Genomic DNA, 22391 nt, shown 5'->3' on the forward strand with positions numbered 1-22391 from the left:
TTTTATCGTGTGATAATACTGCGACTTTGTTGTAAATGCTTGTTGACCATTTGGAAATTAGCCTGGTCCCAGATCTGGTTTGTGCTGTCTTGCCAACTCGTCTTGCATGACCGTAAAACTTGGTAAGACCGCACAAACAGTGGCGTAACAATAAACCTTAGGAGTAGGCAAGACTGCACAAACAAATCTGTTGTATGCAGTAGCAGTTTGTAATTGTTGTTATATTTGACATGTTAATGTATGAATAATAATAATACATGGGATTTATATAGCGCTTTTCAAAGACCTAAAGATGCTTATGGAGAAAGTGTGTTTGTGTCTTTGAAAGTAGTGAATTATGTTTTGTTTGATTTCTCCAGGGTAACTCTGGGCTGGGTTTCAGTATCGCGGGGGGAACGGACAACCCCCACATCGGTGAAGACCCCAGCATCTTCATCACCAAGGTCATCCCTGGGGGGGCGGCGGCCCAGGACGGACGACTCCGGTGAGTGTGGAACACACTCAGTGTTGTAACATTAGTAAGAGATATGCATCTTTCAAATTATTATATAAAGCTCTCTGCACGCCATCGGTGTTAAGTTGGGAAAATGGTAGCGAAAGGCATGCGACAGCAGCAAAGTCCTGTATGGCAATACTTTGAGAAGTTAAATGAAGTGGTGAAATGCAAACTTTTCCAGATGGAATTGAGGTACAGAAATGGTGGTACCAGGGACGTCACCTGGATTCACCTGTTCAGTCTATGCCATCCTCATGTTTTGTACACTCAGGGCCCTATATTCCACTAGGGCTGGGAATTGCCAGGGACCTCACGATATGATGTTATCACAATACTTAGGTGCTGATACGATTTGTATTTTAATTATTGCGTTTGTATATGTATTGATTCTGCCATTTTATTGCCATTTGTACTGAATGTACTGAAAACATGTTGGGTCACTATTTCAAAAGAAGATGAACAAGCTTTAGGATGAAAAATACCAGTGTTGGTACAGCTGACTAGCGCAAAATAAATATTGCGATATTGTCAAAAGGATATGGTACGATATAGCGTCAAAAATAATATTTCAATATGAAACTACCTATTTTTTTCCCCCCCATCAATATATTCCACCCTCAGGCAATGTCACACATGCAGCAGATTTTATCACATCATGTGTGCAGCGCATAGTCAAATCACCGGACTCCCCTGTATTAATACTGGGTGATTTCAACAGCTGTACGCACAAAAAGGTGCTGCCTTCGTATCAGCAATTTGCTACATGTTATCAGCAATTTGCTGCATGTGCTACAAGGGGTAGTAAAACAATTTATTTTATTCAGCAATATTAACCTGCCTACAAGTCTACAGAGGGAGGGAGTGGTCTATAACAGTCAAACATTGGAATGACACCTCCAGCGCAGGACTGTGAGACTGCGTTGACAGTACTGATTGGCCAGGGCAACATCAGCAACCATGTTCTGAAATCCTGTCACAATGAATTGTCAGGTTTGTTCTCTGAGCTTTTCAATCGCTCACTGAGGAAGCACACAATACCAGCTCTGTGGAAATGTTCCATCGTATGCCCAGTGCTCAAGAAGAGCTGCCTTTCTGTTCTCAATGATTACCGCCCTGTTGCATTAACACCTCTCATAATGAAGCGTTTTGGACGCCTGGTCCACTCCCACATACAAAACAAGGTTGGAGACATTGTAGACCCCCTTCAATTTTCCTACAAGCAACAGAGGAGTGGACGATGCTCTTGTGTACTCACTACACCTGGCTCCTTCCCATCTTGAAGATGGTGGTTGTGGACTTTTCCAGTGCTTTTTAGCCAATACAGCCACTTTTAATAAACAAGAAACTTTGCATATGAACCAAGTCCGAACCTCATTCTGTGGATTTTATATATTTTTTGTCAAATAGACTACAATGGGTGAGAATCAACGGTGAGTGAAGCACAAAGAAAACCATCTCATTGCTTGACATTAACTTTATATGTCTACGGTTTAAAACACTCAGGGACAGTTCTGGGACAACAAATCCAAAATGCATACAACCACTGCACATGAAATATCACATCATCTCCTGCTCCTCCCCTCCAGCATTTGATGTTGCCGGTTTACTAACCACCGGTCCTGGGAACCATCATTATGCGCACCTGGCATTCATTGTTACGCGCACCTGCGCTTCATCATTAGGTACACCTGGACCTCCCCTTTATCTGGCACTCCCTTAGGTTCTTTCCCCAGTCAGTATTGTTTTCTGTTCATGTCGAGACGCTAATCCTACGTTGTATCGTTCCATGTTTCTTGTTATATTAAACTTACCACCTGCTTCTCGGCTCCCAGTGTCTACGTTACATTAAACAATGTAAAAAAGCAATGAGGCTGATGCATCAGATCAGACTGTTTATCTTAAAATTGTTATAAAGTTTTATTTCTTCATATTATAAACTCAAAATGTACGCATGGCTGTAGGCTATGGGCATATGTTCCAAAATGCAATTAGCGGGAAAACACTGTTCTCAAAAGCGCACCACATGCGCAATCAGTTTCATGTGACAGAGATTAAAATATTGGTTAGAATATAAAAAAGGGGAAATCGAAAGATGCATCAACTACTATGGGTTGTTAGGGCTACTAATATGACTAGGGTTGTGCCTTTGGCTGCTGGACCATAAAATAACTTTGATTTTGAAAATCAATAGAATATGAGAAAAATGCTAGTTTCAATGGCCTATTAAGTGTTCATGAAATAATTCCCTCAACATTCTATGGTTGTATTTTAGCTAGGCTACTTTGAAACAAGGTAAGACATCCTTCATAAAATTTGATAAAACGTCCAGGTTTTAAACAATTAAGATGATGGTTAAATAGTTTAAAATGCTGACTGCCTCCGCTCATGTTCAAGGTGGGTGATGTGAGGTGCGCTTCAGGCACTGTCCTTCAGGCACTGTCCTTCACTCTCTGGTCTTGTGACCATTTGATCTGAACGAACCACGCCTTGAGTATGTCGACAGAATCAAGCCTTTAGACGTTATTGTTAATTATTATCTAACATGACTGGTGTTTATCCTATATTTATGCAATTAAAAGTTTAACTAAAGTTTGGCTACATTTTCTGGAGCCTCCCTCATATCAGCATCAGTTTGGACATGAGGATGTAGCCTATACACATATCACCTACACTTCGACATGTAGGCGTTTTTATTTACACTGAACAAAAATAGAAACGCAACATGCAACAATTTCAAAGATATTTACTGAGCTACAGTTCATATAAGGAAATCAGTCAATTACCGCCAAGATGGCGTAGCAGTGTAGACGTGTTTTGTTTCGTCCTCTCATGTACGTTGGTATTTTTCGTATTTCTTGTATATATTTTAATATTTTTTTTTTCTATCTCTTTTCGATTTTTAATTCGATTATACCTTCCGGTAACCTACCTCACCCAATGTTATACGGAATCGCTATTATTTTTTAACTTTGAAACACATTCAAGAACCCCCAGTAGCTAACCAGCTAATCAGCTACAAGCTATTTAGTCATTTTTAGCCGCTGCTAGCAGCTTTTACCTTCTGCACAGACACCAGCCCTGTTATTAGCCTGGATATTACTCACCAATTTACCAGCATCGGACTGTCTCTCGACAACAACGCCGGATTCCTGCCGTAATCCCTGAGCCACTACTTCTGATCCTCACATCTAGCTTGCAGCTAGCATAGCTAGCACCACTCCCACAAAGCTAGCACCAGTTAGCAAACACAATTCTACAATTACAACCTCTCTTTCGCCATCGCCATCCGGCTTGGATTCTCTGTCGACACGACCACGTCTGGTCTGCAGACGAATACCCCATCCGCTGTGCCCTCAACCGGCCTCCGTCTGAGCAGACCCCCTCCGTCTGAGCAGACCACCCCCCGGGCTACTAACTTTAAACGCCGCGTGCTAGCGTAGTGGCGGCTTCCCTGCTCCATCTACGGCTGCCCCCTGGACACTATGATCACTTGGCTACATAGCTGATGCCTGCCGGACTGTCCATTAATTCACGGTACTCCATTCTGTTTATTTGTGTTTTATCTGTCGGCTCTGTGTTTTAACTCAGGCTCTGTGTGTAGTTAATCCGACCCTCTCTGCCTAGTCGTCGCCATTTTTACCTGCTGTTGCTGTGTTAGCTGACTAGCTGCTGTTATCTCACCTGTTGTTTTAGCTAGCTCTCCCAATCAAGACCTGCAATCACTTTATGCCTTACTGTATGTCTCTCTCAAATATCAATATGCCTTGTATACTGTTGTTCAGGCTAGTTATCATTGTTTTGGTTTGCAATGGACCCCGTAGTTCCACTCTCCGTACCTCTGATACCTCCTTTGTCCCACCTCCCACACATGCGGTGACCTCACCCATTGAGACCAGCATGTCCAGAGATACAACCTCTCTTATCATCACCCAGTGCCTGGGCTTGCCTCCGCTGTACCCGTGCCCCACCATACCCCTGTCTGCACATTATGCCCAGAATCTATTCTACCACGCCCATAAATCTGCTCCTTTTATTCCTTGTCCCCAACGCTCTAGGCGACCAGTTTTGATAGCCTTTAGCCGCACCCTCATCCTACTACTCCTCTGTTCCTCGGGTGATGTGGAGGTAAACCCAGGCCCTGCATGTCCCCAGGCACCCTCATTTGTTGACTTCTGTGATCGAAAAAGCCTTGGCCTCATGCATGTCAACATCAGAAGCCTCCTCCCTAAGTTTGTCTTACTCACCGCTTTAGCACACTCTGCCAACCCTGATGTCCTTGCCGTGTCTGAATCCTGGCTTAGGAAGGCCACCAAAAATTCTGAGATTTCCATACCCAACTATAACACTTTCCGTCAAGATAGAACTGCCAAAGGGGGAGGAGTTGCAATCTACTGCAGAGATAGCCTGCAAAGTTCTGTCATACTTTCCAGGTCTATACCCAAACAGTTCGAACTTCTAATTTTAAAAATTAATCTCTCCAGAAATAAGTCTCTCACTGTTGCCGCCTGCTACCGACCCCCCTCAGCTCCCAGCTGTGCCCTGGACACCATCTGTGAATTGATCGCTCCCCATCTAGCTTCAGAGTTTGTTCTGTTAGGTGACCTAAACTGGGATATGCTTAACACCCCGGCAGTCCTACAATCTAAGCTAGATGCCCTCAATCTCACACAAATCATCAAGGAACCCACCAGGTACAACCCTAAAACGGTAAACACGGGCACCCTAATAGACATTATCCTGACCAACTTGCCCTCCAAATACACCTCTGCTGTCTTCAATCAAGATCTCAGCGATCACTGCCTCTTTGCCTGTATCCGCTACGGGTCCGCGGTCAAGCGACCACCCCTCATCACTGTCAAACGCTCCCTAAAACACTTCTGCGAGCAGGCCTTTCTAATCGACCTGGCCCGGGTACCCTGGAAGGATATTGACCTCATCCCGTCAGTTGAGGATGCCTGGTCATTCTTTAAAAGTTACTTCCTCACCATATTAGACAAGCATGCTCCGTTCAAAAAATGCAGAACTAAGAACAGATATAGCCCCTGGTTCACTCCAGACCTGACTGCCCTCGACCAGCACAAAAACATCCTGTGGCGAACTGCAATAGCATCGAAGAGCCCCCGCGATATGCAACTGTTCAGGGAAGTCAGGAACCAATACACGCAGTCAGTCAGGAAAGCAAAGGCCAGCTTTTTCAAGCAGAAATTTGCATCCTGTAGCTCTAACTCCAAAAAGTTGTGGGATACTGTAAAGTCCATGGAGAACAAGAGCACCTCCTCCCAGCTGCCCACTGCACTGAGGCTAGGTAACACGGTCACCACCGATAAATCCGTGATAATCGAAAACTTCAACAAGCATTTCTCAACGGCTGGCTATGCCTTCCTCCTGGCGACTCCAACCTTGGCAAACAGCCCCGCCCCCCCCGCTGCTACTCGCCCAAGCCTCCCCAGCTTCTCCTTTACCCAAATCCAGATAGCAGATGTTCTGAAAGAGCTGGAAAACCTGGACCCATACAAATCAGCTGGGCTTGACAATCTGGACCCCCTATTTCTGAAACTGTCCGCCGCCATTGTCGCACCCCCGATTACCAGCCTGTTCAACCTCTCCTTCGTATCATCTGAAATCCCCAAGGATTGGAAAGCTGCCGCGGTCATCCCCCTCTTCAAAGGGGGAGACACCCTGGACCCAAACTGTTACAGACCTATATCCATCCTGCCCTGCCTATCTAAGGTCTTCGAAAGCCAAGTCAACAAACAGATCACTGACCATCTCGAATCCCACCGTACCTTCTCCGCTGTGCAATCCGGTTTCCGAGCAGGTCACGGGTGCACCTCAGCCACGCTCAAGGTACTAAACGATATCATAACCGCCATCGATAAAAGACAGTACTGTGCAGCCGTCTTCATCGACCTGGCCAAGGCTTTCGACTCTGTCAATCACCATATTCTTATCGGCAGACTCAGTAGCCTCGGTTTTTCTAATGACTGCCTTGCCTGGTTCACCAACTACTTTGCAGACAGAGTTCAGTGTGTCAAATCGGAGGGCATGTTGTCCGGTCCTCTGGCAGTCTCTATGGGGGTACCACAGGGTTCAATTCTCGGGCCGACTCTTTTCTCTGTATATATCAATGATGTTGCTCTTGCTGCGGGCGATTCCCTGATCCACCTCTACGCAGACGACACCATTCTGTATACTTCTGGCCCTTCCTTGGACACTGTGCTATCTAACCTCCAAAACGAGCTTCAATGCCATACAAAACTCCTTCCGTGGCCTCCAACTGCTCTTAAATGCTAGTAAAACCAAATGCATGCTTTTCAACCGTTCGCTGCCTGCACCCGCACGCCCGACTAGCATCACCACCCTGGACGGTTCCGACCTAGAATATGTGGACATCTATAAGTACCTAGGTGTCTGGCTAGACTGCAAACTCTCCTTCCAGACTCATATCAAACATCTCCAATCCAAAATCAAATCTAGAGTCGGCTTTCTATTTCGCAACAAAGCCTCCTTCACTCACGCCGCCAAACTTACCCTAGTAAAACTGACTATCCTACCGATCCTCGACTTCGGCGATGTCATCTACAAAATAGCTTCCAATACTCTACTCAGCAAACTGGATGCAGTTTATCACAGTGCCATCCGTTTTGTTACTAAAGCACCTTATACGACCCACCACTGCGACCTGTATGCCCTAGTCGGCTGGCCCTCGCTACATGTTCGTCGTCAGACCTACTGGCTCCAGGTCATCTACAAGGCTATGCTAGGTAAAGTGCCGCCTTATCTCAGTTCACTGGTCACGATGGCTACACCCACCCGTAGCACGCGCTCCAGCAGGTGTATCTCACTGATCATCCCTAAAGCCAAAACCTCATTTGGACGCCTTTCCTTCCAGTTCTCTGCTGCCTGCGACTGGAACGAATTGTAAAAATCTCTGAAGTTGGAGACTTTTATCTCCCTCAACAACTTTAAACATCTGCTATCCGAGCAGCTAACCGATCGCTGCAGCTGTACATAGTCCATCGGTATATAGCCCACCCAATTTACCTACCTCACCCCCCATACTGCTTTTATTTATTTACTTTTCTGCTCTTTTGCACACCAGTATCTCTACTTGCACATGATCATCTGATGATTTATCACTCCAGTGTTAATCTGCTAAATTGTAATTATTCGATTTATTGCCTACCTCATGCCTTTTGCACACATTGTATATAGATTCTCTTTTTTCTACCATGTTATTGACTTATTTATTGTTTACTCCATGTGTAACTCTGTGTTGTTGTCTGTTCACACTGCTATGCTTTATCTTGGCCAGGTCGCAGTTGCAAATGAGAACTTGTTCTCAACTAGCCTACCTGGTTAAATAAAGGTGAAATAAAAATAAATATATATTTTTTTTAAATAAATTCATTAGGCCCTAATCTATGGATTTCACATGACTGGGAATATAGATATGCATCTGTTGGTAAGATACCTTAAAGGTAGGTGCGTGGATCAGAAAACATGTCAGTATCTGGTGTGACCACCATTTGCCTCATGCAGAGCTACACATCTCCTTCGCATGTTGCAAGGATATGTACACAATTGCTGGATGCTGAAAATGTCTCAGTTCTTCCATGGCCTGCATACGCACCAGACATGTCACCTATTGAGCAATTTTGGGATGCTCTGGATCGGCGTGTACAACAGCGGGTTCCAGTTCCCGCCAATATCCAGAAACTTCGCACAGCTATTGAAGAGGAGTGGGATAACATTCCACAGGCCACAATCAACAGCTTGATCAACTCTATGCGAAGATGTCACGCTGCATGAGGCAAGTGGTGGTCACATCAAATACTGACTAATTTTCTGATCCACGCCCTTACCTTACATTTTTTTTAAAGGTATCTGTGACCAACATGCATATCTGTATTTCCAGTCATAGATTAGGGCCTGATTTATTTATTTCAATTGACTTATTTCCTTATATGAACTGTAACTCAGTAAAATGTTGAAATTGTTGAATGTTGCATTTATATTTTTGTTCAGTCTATGTATAGTATATCTACACACGTATGTATCTAGACACATGAGTACACATGTGAACTCGGTACATAATCAGACACTGGTATAGGTTTCAACAAAATAAATAAAAGGTTTCCATGTCTTTATAAAATAAAGTTTTTGATCCACGTAGTGTATATTTCATTTTCTCCAGAGTGAGGCTTTGCAACTATTAACAAATTGATTGTAAGATGGTCGGTTAGTTTTTTTTCCAGTGTCAAAATCAGGTGTCTGGCAATCAGACCAGCATTTACTTATATCTTTGCTATTCCAATCAGTGGGTAAGGACTTATACCGGCTGTTTCACCAGCTGTCATCATCGGCAGCTCTATGGTGATAAACATCTCGGTTCCCAGCGCAAAAACCCTGTGCTACCCAGGAGCACGAGTACAGGACATTACACGGCTGCTTCCGACCATTCTATGACAAATGCCGAGAGCTGACACTGTCGTAGTCCATGTGGGGTCAAACGACATCAGGAGGGCTAGCTCAGAACGTCTGGAAATTGATTTTAAATAAATTATTCAAGCGTTGAAAGATTTTAAAAAGCGGCCAATCATTTCACGTATGATTTTACCAAAATTACTGTAGCTCTGTTGGATGCGGAAGACACATTTCAGTTGAATGCATTCAGTTGTACAACTGACTAGGTATCCCCCTTTCCCTAGTTGGAAGTCCACTGTGTGCAGCTTACCGTGCACTATCAGCTCCAATATAAATAACATGAGCAAGTCTACTTCTGGTAAGATTCCCAGTAAAGCATTAAAAACAATAAAGCAACCCAGAAAAGTGCTAAAAAATTGCCCATAGTAACATATGTAGCCAAAGAAATAAGGTTTATGAAGTCAATAACTTTATTGTAACAGATGACATTCATATTCTGACTGTCTCTTGAACTCACATAGATAATAGCTTTGATACAATGGTAGCAATACATGGCTATAACATCTACCGAAAAGACAGAAATGTCAACGGGGGCGATGTTGCGGTCATCGCAGCAACATATTCAGAACCACTTTTTTTTATATGGCTAACAGGTTCATCTGCCTCACCTAAAACCCATTCTTGTGGGTAGCTGCTATAGACCACCAAGTGCTAACAGTCAGTATCTGGATAATATATGTGAAATGCTTGATAATGTATGTGATATCAACAGAGAAGTATATTATCTGGGTGATTTAAATATTGACTGGCTTTCATCAAGCTGCCCACTCAAGATAACTTCAAATTGTAACCAGTGCCTGCAACCTGGTTCAGGTTTTAAGTCAACCTACCAGGGTAGTTAAAAATAGCAAAGGAATTAAATCATCAACATGTGTATTGATCACATCTTTACTAATGCTGCAGAAATTTGCTTTAACCAAGTATATCTGACCAAATTATGAAAGACAAGCATTGTACTTTTTGAATTATGTCAAATGAATGTGGAAGAGAGTTCTTAATGATATGACCATACAGGATTTAGATTCTGTGATTGCCCACTCTGGAGTTAGTCTTGAGGCTGAATCCAAAACAAGTGAGAGGTCCAAACCCCCTAGTTCTTTTGGTTTTTGCTGTATGGCTTTATAGATTTTTTATTTTTTATTCCGTAAGCTCTATCATTGTGTCCAGTGCCTTAAACAAAAACGTTGTAGGTATAGCAATTGGGATACACCAGATGGGGGGGGGGGGGGGGGGGTTAAAATGACCTTACATCATTTCATAAATAGTTTCATCTTTACTCATTCATTTTTTAAATAATTACACACAAACCTCATAACAGAGGTACCTGTATAAACAGTAATATGGTAATGTGGCTGTATTGTCTTTCATCCTGGCAGACTACAACTTGTTCAGAATGAGTCTGATGTAATCAGGTAATTTTCAGGTCAATCCCTGGAGGTCAGTCTGAATTGGTGTCGAGGGTGTTTGTAGTGGTTTTGACTAAGTTGGATGAAAAGTCAGCAGCACTCATTGTTAACGAGGACAAGGCTGGAGATCACTCTGTCATGCTGATTGAGTTCGAATAACAGTTTTTCACAATTTTGCCTAAGAACACAGCCATGAAAAAAGAATGGTACCAACACATTCTCTGAGAGCAACTTCTCCCTACTATCCAGGAACAGTTTGGTGACGAACATTGCCTTTTCCAGCATGATGGAGCAGCTTGCCATAAGGGAAAAGTGATAACTAAGTGGCTCGAGGAACAAAACATTGACATTTTGTGTCCATGGCCAGGAAACTCCCCAGACCTTATTCCCGTTGAGGACTTCCTCCTCAAGAGGCGGGTGGACAAACAAAACCCCACAAATTCTGACAGACTCCAAGCAGCAGACTTTGTGAAAATTAATATTTGTCATTCTAAAAACTTTTGGCCACGACTGTACACACATACAGACACTGACACATTGTGTAATTGTTTTGTTATATACTCTCTGAATTGGCTGATTTGGCTTACATAAGACCTTTAGGTATACAGTACCAGTCAAAAGTTTGGAAACAGCTACTCATTCGTGTTTTTCTTTATTTTTGCTATTTCCTACATTGTCGAATAATAGTGAAGACATCAAAACTATGAAATAACACATGGAATCATGTAGTAACCAAAAAAGTGTTAAACAAATCAAAATATATTTTGATTCTTCAAAGTAGCCACCCTTTGCCTTGATGACAGCTTTATACACTTGCCATTCTCTCAACCAGCTTCACCTGGAATGCTTCTCCAACAGTCTTGAAGGAGTTCCCACATATGCTGAACTCTTGTTGGCTGCTTTTCCTTCACTCTGCGGTCCAACTCATCCCAAATCATCTCAATTGGGGTCGGGTGATTGTGGAGGCCAGGTCATCTGATGCAGCACTCCATCACTTTCCTTCTTGGTCAAATAGCCCTTACACAGCCTGGAGGTGTGATGGGTCATTGTCCTGTTGAAAAACAAATGACAGTCCCACTAAGCGCAAACCAGATGGGATGGCGTATCGCTGCAGAATGCTGTGGTAGCCATGCTGGTAAAGTATGCCTTGAATTCTATATAAATCACTGACAGTGTCACCAACAAAGCATCCCCACACACCATCACACCTCCTTCATGCTTCAGTGGGAACCACACATGCAGAGATTATCCGTTCACCTACTCTGCGTCTCACAAAAACATGGCTGTTTGAACCAAAAATATCAATTTTGGACTCAGACAAAAGGACAGATTTCCACTGGTCTAATGTCCATTGCCTGTGTTTCTTGGCCCAACCAAGTCTCTTCTTCATATTGGTGTCCTTTAGTAGTGGTTTCTTTGCAGCAATTCTCCCATGGAGGCCTGATTCATGCAGTCTCTAATGAACAGTTGATGTTGAGATGTGTCTGTTACTTGAACTCTGAAGTATTTATTTGGGCTGCAATCTGAGGTGCAGTTAACTCTAATGAACTTTATCGTCCGCAGCAGAGGTAACTCTGGGTCTTCGTTTCCTGTGGAGGTCCTGATGAGAGCCAGTTTCATCATAGCGCTTGATGGTTTTTGCCACTGCACTTGAAACTTTCAAAGTTCTTGACATTTTCCGGATTGACTGACATTCATGTCTTAAAGTAATGATGGACTGCCGTTGTTCTTTGCTTATTTGAGCTGTTCTTGCCATAATATGGCCTCGGCCTTTTACCAAATAGTGCTACCTTCTGTATATCACTCCTACCTTGTCACAACACAACTGATTGGCTCAAATGCATTAAGAACGAAACATGGCACACCTGTTAATTGAAATGCATTCCAGGTGACTACCTCATGAAGCTGGTTGAGAGAATGCCAAGAGTGTGCAAAGCTGTCATCAAGGCAAAGGGTGGCTACTTTGAATCAAAATATGTTTTGATTTGTTTAACCTCTTGACGCTAGAGGTCAGATTTATTTTAATTTTAAAATAACGTTCCCAAGGTAAGCGGACTATTTCTCAGGTCCAGATCATAGAATATACATATAATTTACCGATTAGGATAGAAAACACTCCAAAGTTTCCAAAACTGTCAAAATATTGTCTGTGAGTATAACAAAACTGATTCTGCAGGCGAAAACCTGAGGAAATCTAACCCGGAAGTGATTTTTTTTATTTTAGAATCTGTGTTTCCTTGCCCGTCTTTCTTCCATTTAAAGGGGTATCAACCATATTCCTTTTACAATGGCTTCCTCAGGCTGTGACCAGGTTTTAGACATAGTTTCAGGCTTTTATTTTGAAAAATGAGCGAGATTTTTCAAAAGTAGTCATGTCCTTTGATTAGTTCCTGCGCGCGAGAGGGGTAGCTCTCCATTTTCTTTCTCTTTTATTGAATAGGTTACGGTCCGGTTGAAATATTATCGATTATGTTTGTTAAAAACAACCTGAGGATTGATTATAAAAAAACATTTGACATTACAGATTACAGAACATTACGGATACTTTTTGGAATTTTCATCGAACAGAACAAGGCTTTGGTTTTCTGAACATAACACGCAACCCAAATGGCGTTTTTTTTTGTTATAAAAGTAATATTTATCGAACAAAAATAACATTTATTGTGTAACTGGGAGCCTCGTGAGTGCAAACATCCGAAGATTATCAAAGGTAAGCGATTCATTTTATTGCTTTTCTGACTTTCGTGACCATGCTAATTTGGGGCTAGCTGTTCTAGCATTTATTGATACACTCACAAAAGCTTGGATTGCTTTCGCTGCAAAGCATATTTTCAAAATCTGACACGATAGGTGGATTAACAACAAGCTAAGCTGTGTTTTGGTATTTTTCACTTGTGATTGCATGATTATAAATATTTTTTGTAATATTTTGTGCCCTGTAATTCAGCGGTTGTTTAGGAAAATGATCCCGCTAAAGGGATCCGTAGCGCAGAGAAGTTAACCTCTCTGGGGTAGGGGGCAGTATTTTGACATGCGGATGAAAAGCGTGCCCAAAGTAAACTAACTGCCTGTTATTCAGGCCCAGAAGCTAGGATATGCATATAATTGGTAGATGTGGATAGAAAACACTCTAAAGTTTCTAAAACTGTTAAAATAATGTCTGTGAGTATAACAGAACTGATATGGCAGGCGAGGACAAACCATACCAAAAAAAAAAGAAATCAGCTTACCACTTTTTTCAACTTTAATTATAAGGCCAAGTCCTCCCAGATTGCAGTTCCTAGGGCTTCCACTAGATGTCAACAGTCTTTAGAAAGAGTTTCAGGCTGGTTTTTTGAAAAAGGACCCAGAAAATGTAGTTTTTCTAGGTGGCTCCCATTTTGGCTGTAGTGTTTCCAAGCGTGTGGAAGAAAGCGCAATAACAATACAATAACGATTCTCCCTCTTAAATGTTATCATTTATTTGCGTATTAGGATACCTAAGGTTTGATTATAAACGTTGTTTGACTTGTTTGGAAAATTTTATTAGTAACGTTTGGGATTAATTTTGTATGCATTTTGAAGGAGGGAAAATGGGTGGATTATTGACTGAAGCTCACCAGCTAAACTGAGTTTTTATGGATATAAAGGACATTATCGAACAAAAGGAACATTTGTGATGTAACTGGGACCTTTTGGAGTGCCAACAGAAGAAGATCATCAAAGGTAAGGCATTTTTTAAATCGCTATTTCTGACTTTTGTGTCGCACCTGCCTGGTTGAAATATGATTTTCATGTGTTTGTATGCGGGGCGCTGTCCTCAGATAATCGCATGGTTTGCTTTCGCCTTATTGCCTTTTTGAAATCTGACATGACATGGCGGCTGGATTAACAAGAAGTTAAGCTTTATTTTGATGTATAACACATATTTTCAAGAATGTTAAATATTTGAATTTAGTATTTTTGAATTTCGCGCTCTGCAATTTCACTGGATGTTGGCCAGGTGGGACGCTATCGTCAGACCTACCCTAGAAAGGTTAACACTTTTTTGGTTACTACATGATTTTTTACTATATTCTACATTGTAAAAATAAAGACAAACCCTTGCATGAGTCTGTGTGTCCAAACTTTTGACTGGTACTGTATGTCTGTCTGTCTCATCTTTTGGATCTATAGGCTGCGCACTTCCAGATCCACTGCTTAAACGTGTAGCCTACATGTGCACATCCGTCAGTTTTGCATCTCTAAATGATCCCAGATTGTCTGGGGTCTTAGAAGAGTAATACGTTTGTGTGGATAGGACCCAGGATATTACTCACGCAGCCTACTTGCACAGCATAGAAAGAGGAGCATTGAGAGGGTGACTGTCGCAAATTGCAGACCTGGGTTCATATTGTGCCCGAATGAACACGACCCTGAACAGTAACACCCTGGCAGGTAACATAATTCATTATCCCGACAGTCACTGACAGACACAAGCTTCCCTGTGGACCCCACAGACACAACCACAGGGTCAGAGTGCTTGGGTGCTTTCATCACCTCATCAATATTACACTAGTCCCCGGCAGAAGAACTTAATACAGCCATTGACAAGTGTCAAGATAAGCCAGAGTCACAATAGCGGACGTGAGCCAGTGTGACATTCTCCATCGAGGGGGGGGGGTCAAATATGGCGCCTGATGTCGGTTTTGGTTGCGCAAGTTTGAGAAAGCTCAAAGGGGTATAGGGTCAGTTCCATTTCATCTAGTCAATTTGGAAAGGTAAAGAGAGATCTGAGATATTTCCTGATGTTCTTGGTCATTTTCAAGTCATTTTATATACATACATGCATGTAACTGCCAAAATAAAGGAAACCCCCAACATAGTGTGTTAATAGGGCATTGGGCCCTTACCAGCTGCCAGAACAGCTTCAATGTCTCTTGGCATAGATTCTGCAAGTGTCTGGAACTCTATTGGAGGGATGCGACACAATTCTTCCACAATAAATTCCATCATTCAGTGTTTTGCTTATGGTGCTGGAAAACAGTCTCAAGTGCCGCTCCATAATCTCCCATAATTGTTTATTTTGGTTGAGATCTGGTGACTGAGAGACACCGTTTTTAAACCACCTATGCTCCTTTGAGACTCCTCTCAAAGTCACTGAGAGTGTTACAAAGCATTATACCTGCATCATAATGCATTACACCTGCAGGCTTTAAAAGTGAAGTTCAATTTTTCGCAACATGATGGTTCCCCACCCTGAAAGTATTCTATGGGCCAATAGAAACTGTAATCCATGGTTCGAACAGCCACTAAAAACTGAGGAACCAATTGACTTTAAGTTGTAAAATACTGAATTTATCCTTTGAGTAATTTTTGGGCTGAAATTATGATGGGATTATGGGACCCCACCCTGGCTTTAACTGTCATTCCTCTTCACCCCGGTGAAGGGTCAACGATGTCATCCTGCGGGTGAATGAGGCAGACGTGCGGGACGTGACCCACAGTCGGGCGGTGGAAGCTCTGAAGGAGGCCGGGTCGCTGGTGCGCCTCTACGTCCGCCGGAGGAAGCCTGTCTCCGAGAAGGTGATGGAGATCAAGCTAGTGAAAGGACCCAAAGGTACACAGCAACATCACAAGTGTTAAATCAACTAAATAGTGTTAAATTTAATTCAACACACTTACCCACACTACAGAGTTAATGCTACATTAAGCTTTTTTAGAAGGCCCAAAGGTAGTGTATTCCTCCATACAGTTGTTAGAGGGCCCAAAGGTAGTGTAGGGGAGACTATTTTGGAGTTGTTTCTTAAAATCGTTTTTTCTTTAACTCTGTTTGTAGTGATTTCAAAATGTCACACAAAAAATGTACATTTGTGACGTGCTCTATCATTATCAGTTGTTGTTGCATTTGCTAATTAGCATTAAAAACTGATTTGTTTTAATCTCTAAATCAAAGTATAATTACACTTTTAAAGCCTCAGATGATAAGATGTAGCTATCAAAACAAGTATTTTGGCTAGCTAACAGTCAACTGACAAGCTAGCTAACAAGCTGTTTGGCTTGCTAGCCAGGCCTCGTATTTCCCGGTGCCACCAACGACCATGGTTAGTTGTATATGGGACAGTTGTAACACTGTCTTCAATGGTAAAAATGTGGTGTAATTGAACAATTAGGATTTTTTTAAACTGATATTTGGATGAAAATACACTAAGTCGACATTTTCCTTTTATCTGTTAGGCATGTAATATTGCCCAGAACTGAGTATCCAAAATATAATATTTTGCATTAGCGTTTAAAAAAGTGTAAATTTTTCTGAAGTATTATCTTGGTTGCACAACCAAAGTTGATGTAAATAAGTTACATTTTATATAAATATGTGAATGTGTCTTTGTAATTGCATATATAATTTTAAGTAAGGGGTGACGTACAGCATTGCGTTACACCTAACCCCAAGCATAGAACTCTTTCCAAATTAGTCTTGTGAGAACATACAACAATAATTGTCATCAACTATACCTCATCTTACTGATAAAAAAATTATATGTTTAGATACATGCATAATGTTCTACAGGTCAATAATCAAAACTGAGAGGTGGCAAAAAAAGTAAGGCTTCCTCAAATTAAATAATTGATGGATTACAATTGACCAGTGTTACAATTGTCCCCGGTCTCCCTTACTTCTCTATAGGGCCCAAGGGTAGTGTACTCCATACATTTCAGGGCAAAAGGTAGTGTGATCCATACATTTCTGGGCCAAAAGGTAGTGTACTCCATAGGGGTGTGAACGTTAAAATGTTTAAGCCCTTAGATCGCAATATCTACTAAGCTAACATGGATTTTTTTTAGATGGTCATAAAATTGATAATTTAGCCATTTGATTTTGAATTTTAGGACTCCTGTGGGTATAAAAATAAAATATTTAACATTGAATTTGGCCTTTACTGCTATAGCCCATAGAAACTCATTGAATAGCACATTTGTACATTGCAACACAGATGGTCAAAAATAAAGTTTTGAAGTGCCTGTCCTATATCTGAGAGAACTCTGGGGGGAAAAAAAAAAAACTTTTTAGACTGATGTTTGGTACCGTTATTCGTGACACCTTTGTTTTTTTCCCCCTATGCACGTTGTGCCATTTCTACAGCCCGGTACTAGGTTACCTTCAGACGACTCCCCTGAAGCGTGTGTGCTTTGTAGAGCAAAACAACCAACACTTTCATATTTGTGAGAGCCTACCCTTTTTATTGGTGACATATTAGTTTGTAGCTCCAACAGTTCAGTCTGGACAGTTGGTTCTGGGAGAACACCTCTTCGAAATTACGACATCCGAGACAGTTCTGCTGTAAAGCTTGTGGATGTTGTAGAGCAGAACAACCGACACTGGTGCTCGTGAGAGTCATCTTTTGTTGGTGGGGACTTATTCGTTTGTAGCTCAAATGGTTCAGGTTTTACAGACAATTTCGTGACATTTTCTTGTCCGGATCCTCTCGTGTAGAAAAATACCGCTTTCACAAGATTTATGTCGTTGTAAAGAGGGGATTGAGCTGCAGCTGCTACGAGAAACGTTTCTAGCATAAACACATGGGGAGCTATTCAATATTCAAAATGGTATCACCGTGTGACGCTAGGGAGTGTCAATCGACTTTAGGGGTTTAAACGAAATTGGGATCCTTAACGTTAAGAAAAATATCTAACCGAAAAACAAAAAAATGTACCTTTCAGCCGGACAATAACCCAAAACACAAGGCCAAATATACTCTGTAGATGCTTACCAAGACGACATTGAATGTTCCTGAGTGGCCTAGTTAGTTTTCACTTAAATTGGCTTAAAATCTATGGCAAGACTTGAAAATGGCTGTCTAGCAGTGATGAACAACCAACTTGAAGAATTTTAAAGGATAATGTGCAAATATTGTACAATCCAGTTGTGCAAAGTTAGACTTAAGCAGGAAGACTCACAGCTTTAATCACTGTTAAAGTATTGAATACTTATGTATCCTTTTTTAATTCCAGCTGTAACACAGCAGCATGTGGAATAAGTCAGTATGAACACTTTCTGAAGGGACTGTAGGCCTAGTGCACCTTTCTGTCTGCCTGCTTGGTGGCCTGCCTGCCTATACTGTGCGCCTCCGCTCTCTCTCCGTCCCTCGCTCGCTCGCTATGAAAGACGGGAAGGGTTTGTTCTCAGAAGTACGGCAACTAATAAGTCTCCTCCGTTCCAAAAATCCAGAATCTTAGCAGTCTATTCTTAGTGGAATTGAATCTTGACACTCAGAATTGGGTGTCGACATCGGGAGTCGATATGCAAGGAGTCAAGGATAATTGTCATCATCGATAACAGTTGGAAAAATGGCAGAGAAAGGCAAGCACAGCAACAAAGTCCTGTATGGCAATACTTTGAGAAGTTAAATGAGAAGGAAGTGCTAACTTAGCGAGGTGCAATTGAGGTACAGTAATCGTACAACGGGTGCAATGCTTAACCATCTGAATGGGACGCACCGTGAGACCCAAACTGTTTCTGGCAGCAGCATTGTAAATTCACGTGGAATTTTATGAATTTGTCTTATAGTTTGAGCTGGAAACCCATAAAGGCAGTTTAAACATTAAGAAATGTTTTCATTTGTCACATCCGTACTACTCCACACATTTCAAGGCCCAAAGTAGGGCCCAAAAGTAGACTGTTAAGCGTTAGCTAGCTACCTGAATACTCTAACCAGCTACCTTGCAAGCCACGTGGAAAAGTTAGCTAGCGCTAGCTACCTGATAAGCGCAATCATTATTAGTAAGGCCTAGATAGAACCATGCTAAAATAAGGTCATTCTACTGCCAGTGTTTTACCTATGGAGATTGCATGACTGTTTGCTAAATTTTATACGTCAGCAATGGGTGTGGCTCAAACTTCCGGCACCGACAGAGATGGCCGCCTCGCTTCGCATTCCTAGGAAACTATGCAGTATTTTGTTTATTTATGTGTTATTTATTACATTGGTACCACAGGTAATCTTAGGTTTCATTACATACAGTCGGGAGGAATTACTGAATATAAGAGCAAAGTCAACTCACCATCATTACAACCAGGAATATGACTCTCCCGAAGCGGATCCTGTGTTTTGCCTTCCACCCAGTACAATGGATCTGATCCCAGCCGGCGACCCTAAACAACGACGCCGTAAAAGGGGCAAACGAAGCGGTCTTCTGGTCAGGCTTCGGAGACGGGCACATCGCGCTCCACTCCCTAGCATACTACTCGCCAATGTCCAGTCTCTTGACAACAAGGTTGATGAAATCCGAGCAAGGGTAACATTCCAGAGAGACATCAGAGACTGTAACGTTCTTTGCTTCACGGAAACATGGCTCACTCGAGAGACGCTGACGGAGTCGGTGCAGCCAGCTGGTTTCTTCACGCATCGCGCCGACAGAAACAAACATCTTTCTGGTAAGAAGTGGGGTGGGGGTGTATGCCTTATGATTAACGAGACGTGGTGTGATCATAACAACATACAGGATCTCAAGTCCTTCTGTTCACCTGATTTAGAATTCCTCACAATCAAATGTCGACCGCATTATCTACCAAGGGAATTCTCTTCGATTATAATCACAGCCGTATATATTCCCCCCCAAGCAGACACATCGATGGCCCTGAACGAACTTTATCTGACTCTTTGTAAACTGGAAACCACACACCCTGAGGCAGCATTCATCGTAGCTATGGATTTTAACAAGGCTAATCTGAAAACAAAACTCCCTAAATTCTATCAGCATATCGATTGTGCTACCAGGGCTGGTAAAACCTTGGATCATTGTTATACTAACTTCCGCGACGCATATAAGGCCCTCCCCCGCCATCCTTTCGGAAAAGCTGACCACGACTCCATTTTGTTGCTTCCAGCCTACAAACAGAAACTAAAACAGCAAGCTCCCGCGCTCAGGTCTGTTCAACGCTGGTCCGACCAATCTGACTCCACGCCTCAAGACTGCTTCGATCACGTAGATTGGGATATGTTCCGCATTGCGTCCAACAACAACATTGACGAATACGCTGATTCGGTGAGCGAGTTCATTAGAAAGTGCATTGACGATGTCGTACCCACAGCAACGATTAAGACATTCCCAAACCAGAAACCGTAGATTGATGGCAGCATTCGCGTGAAACTGAAAGCACGAACCACTGCTTTTAACCAGGGCAAGGTGACCGGAAACATGACCGAATACAAACAGTGTAGCTATTCCCTTCGCAAGGCAATCAAACAAGCTAAGTGCCAGTATAGAGACAAATTAGAGTCGCAATTCAACAGCTCAGACACAAGAGGTATGTGGCAGGGTCTACAGTCAATCACGGATTACAAAAAGAAACCAGCCCCGTCGCGGACCAGGATGTCTTGCTCCCAGACAGACTAAATAACTTTTTTGCTCGCTTTGAGGACAATACAGTGCCACTGACACGGCCCGCTACCAAAACCTGCGGGCTCTCCTTCACTGCAGCCGAGGTGAGTAAAACATTTAAACGTGTTAACCCTCACAAGGCTGCAGGCCCAGACGGCATTCCTAGCCGCGTCCTCAGAGCATGCGCAGACCAGCTGGCTGGTGTGTTTAAGGACATATTCAATCAATCCTTATCCCAGTCTGCTGTTCCCACATGCTTCAAGAGGGCCACCATTGTTCCTGTTCCCAAGAAAGCTAAGGTAACTGAGCTAAACAACTACCGCCCCGTATTACTCACTTCCGTCATCATGAAGTGCTTTGAGAGACTAGTCAAGGACCATATCACCTCCACCCTACCTGACACCCTAGACCCACTCCAATTTGCTTACCGACCCAATAGGTCCACAGACGATGCAATCGCAACCACACTGCACACTGCCCTAACCCATCTGGACAAGAGGAATACCTATGTGAGAATGCTGTTCATCGACTACAGCTCAGCATTTAACACCATAGTACCCTCCAAACTCGTCATCCTGGGTCTCGACCCCGCCCTGTGCAACTGGGTCCTGGACTTCCTGACGGGCCGCCCCCAGGTGGTGAGGGTAGGTAACAACATCTCCACCCCGCTGATCCTCAACACTGGGGCCCCACAGGGGTGTCTTCTGAGCCCTCTCCTGTACTCCCTGTTCACCCACGACTGCGTGGCCATGCACGCCGCCAACTCAATCATCACGTTTGCGGACGACACTACAGTGGTAGGCTTGATTACCAACAACGACGAGACGGCCTACAGGGAGGAGGTGAGGGCCCTCGGAGTGTGGTGTCAGGAAAATAACCTCACACTCCACGTCAACAAAACAAAGGAGATGATTTTGGACTTCAGGAAACAGCAGAGGGAGCACCCCCTTATCCACATCGACGGGTCAGTAGTGGAGAAGGTGGAAAGTTTTAAGTTCCTCGGTGTACACATCACGGACAAACTGAATTGGTCCACCCACACAGACAGCGTTGTGAAGAAGGCGCAGCAGCGCCTCTTCAACCTCAGGAGGCTGAAGAAATTCGGCTTGTCACCAAAAGCACTCACAAACTTCTACAGATGCACAATCGAGAGCATCCTGTCGGGCTGTATCACCGCCTGGTACGGCAACTGCTCCGCCCACAACCGTAAGGCTCTCCAGAGGGTAGTGAGGTCTGCACAACGCATCACGGGGGCAAACTACCTGCCCTCCAGGACACCTACACCACCCGATGTCACAGGAAGGCCATAAAGATCATCAAGGACAACAACCACCCGAGCCACTGCCTGTTCACCCCGCTATCATCCAGAAGGCGAGGTCGGTACAGGTGCATCAAAGAAGGGGCCGAGAGACTGAAAAACAGCTTCTATCTCAAGGCCATCAGACTGTTAAACAGCCACCACTAACATTTAGTGGCTGCTGCCAACATACTGACTCAACTCCAGCCACTTTAATAATGGGAATTGATGGAAATTATGTAAAAATGTAACACTAGCCACTGTAAACAATGCCACTTAATATAATGTTTACATATGTATATGTATATACTGTACTCTATATCATCTACTGCATCTTGCCATCTTTATGTAATACATGTATCAC

The 22391-nt window shown here is 42.9% G+C and overlaps 1 protein-coding gene across 12 annotated transcripts in view; it reads left to right on the forward strand.

Moving 5' to 3' along the window:
- Positions 1-22391, forward strand: part of LOC120055693 (disks large homolog 1-like) — a 234941-nt gene that overhangs the window by 129459 nt on the left and 83091 nt on the right. For all 12 annotated transcript variants that reach the window (XM_039003593.1, XM_039003595.1, XM_039003592.1 and 9 more), the window contains 2 exons: positions 360-484; positions 15798-15967. In XM_039003593.1, coding sequence (XP_038859521.1) covers positions 360-484; positions 15798-15967 — 295 coding nt within the window. The remainder of the gene's footprint in view (positions 1-359; positions 485-15797; positions 15968-22391) is intronic.

Source organism: Salvelinus namaycush, chromosome 11 (genome assembly GCF_016432855.1).
Source record: "Salvelinus namaycush isolate Seneca chromosome 11, SaNama_1.0, whole genome shotgun sequence".
In the NCBI taxonomy this organism is placed as follows: Eukaryota; Metazoa; Chordata; class Actinopteri; order Salmoniformes; family Salmonidae; genus Salvelinus; species Salvelinus namaycush.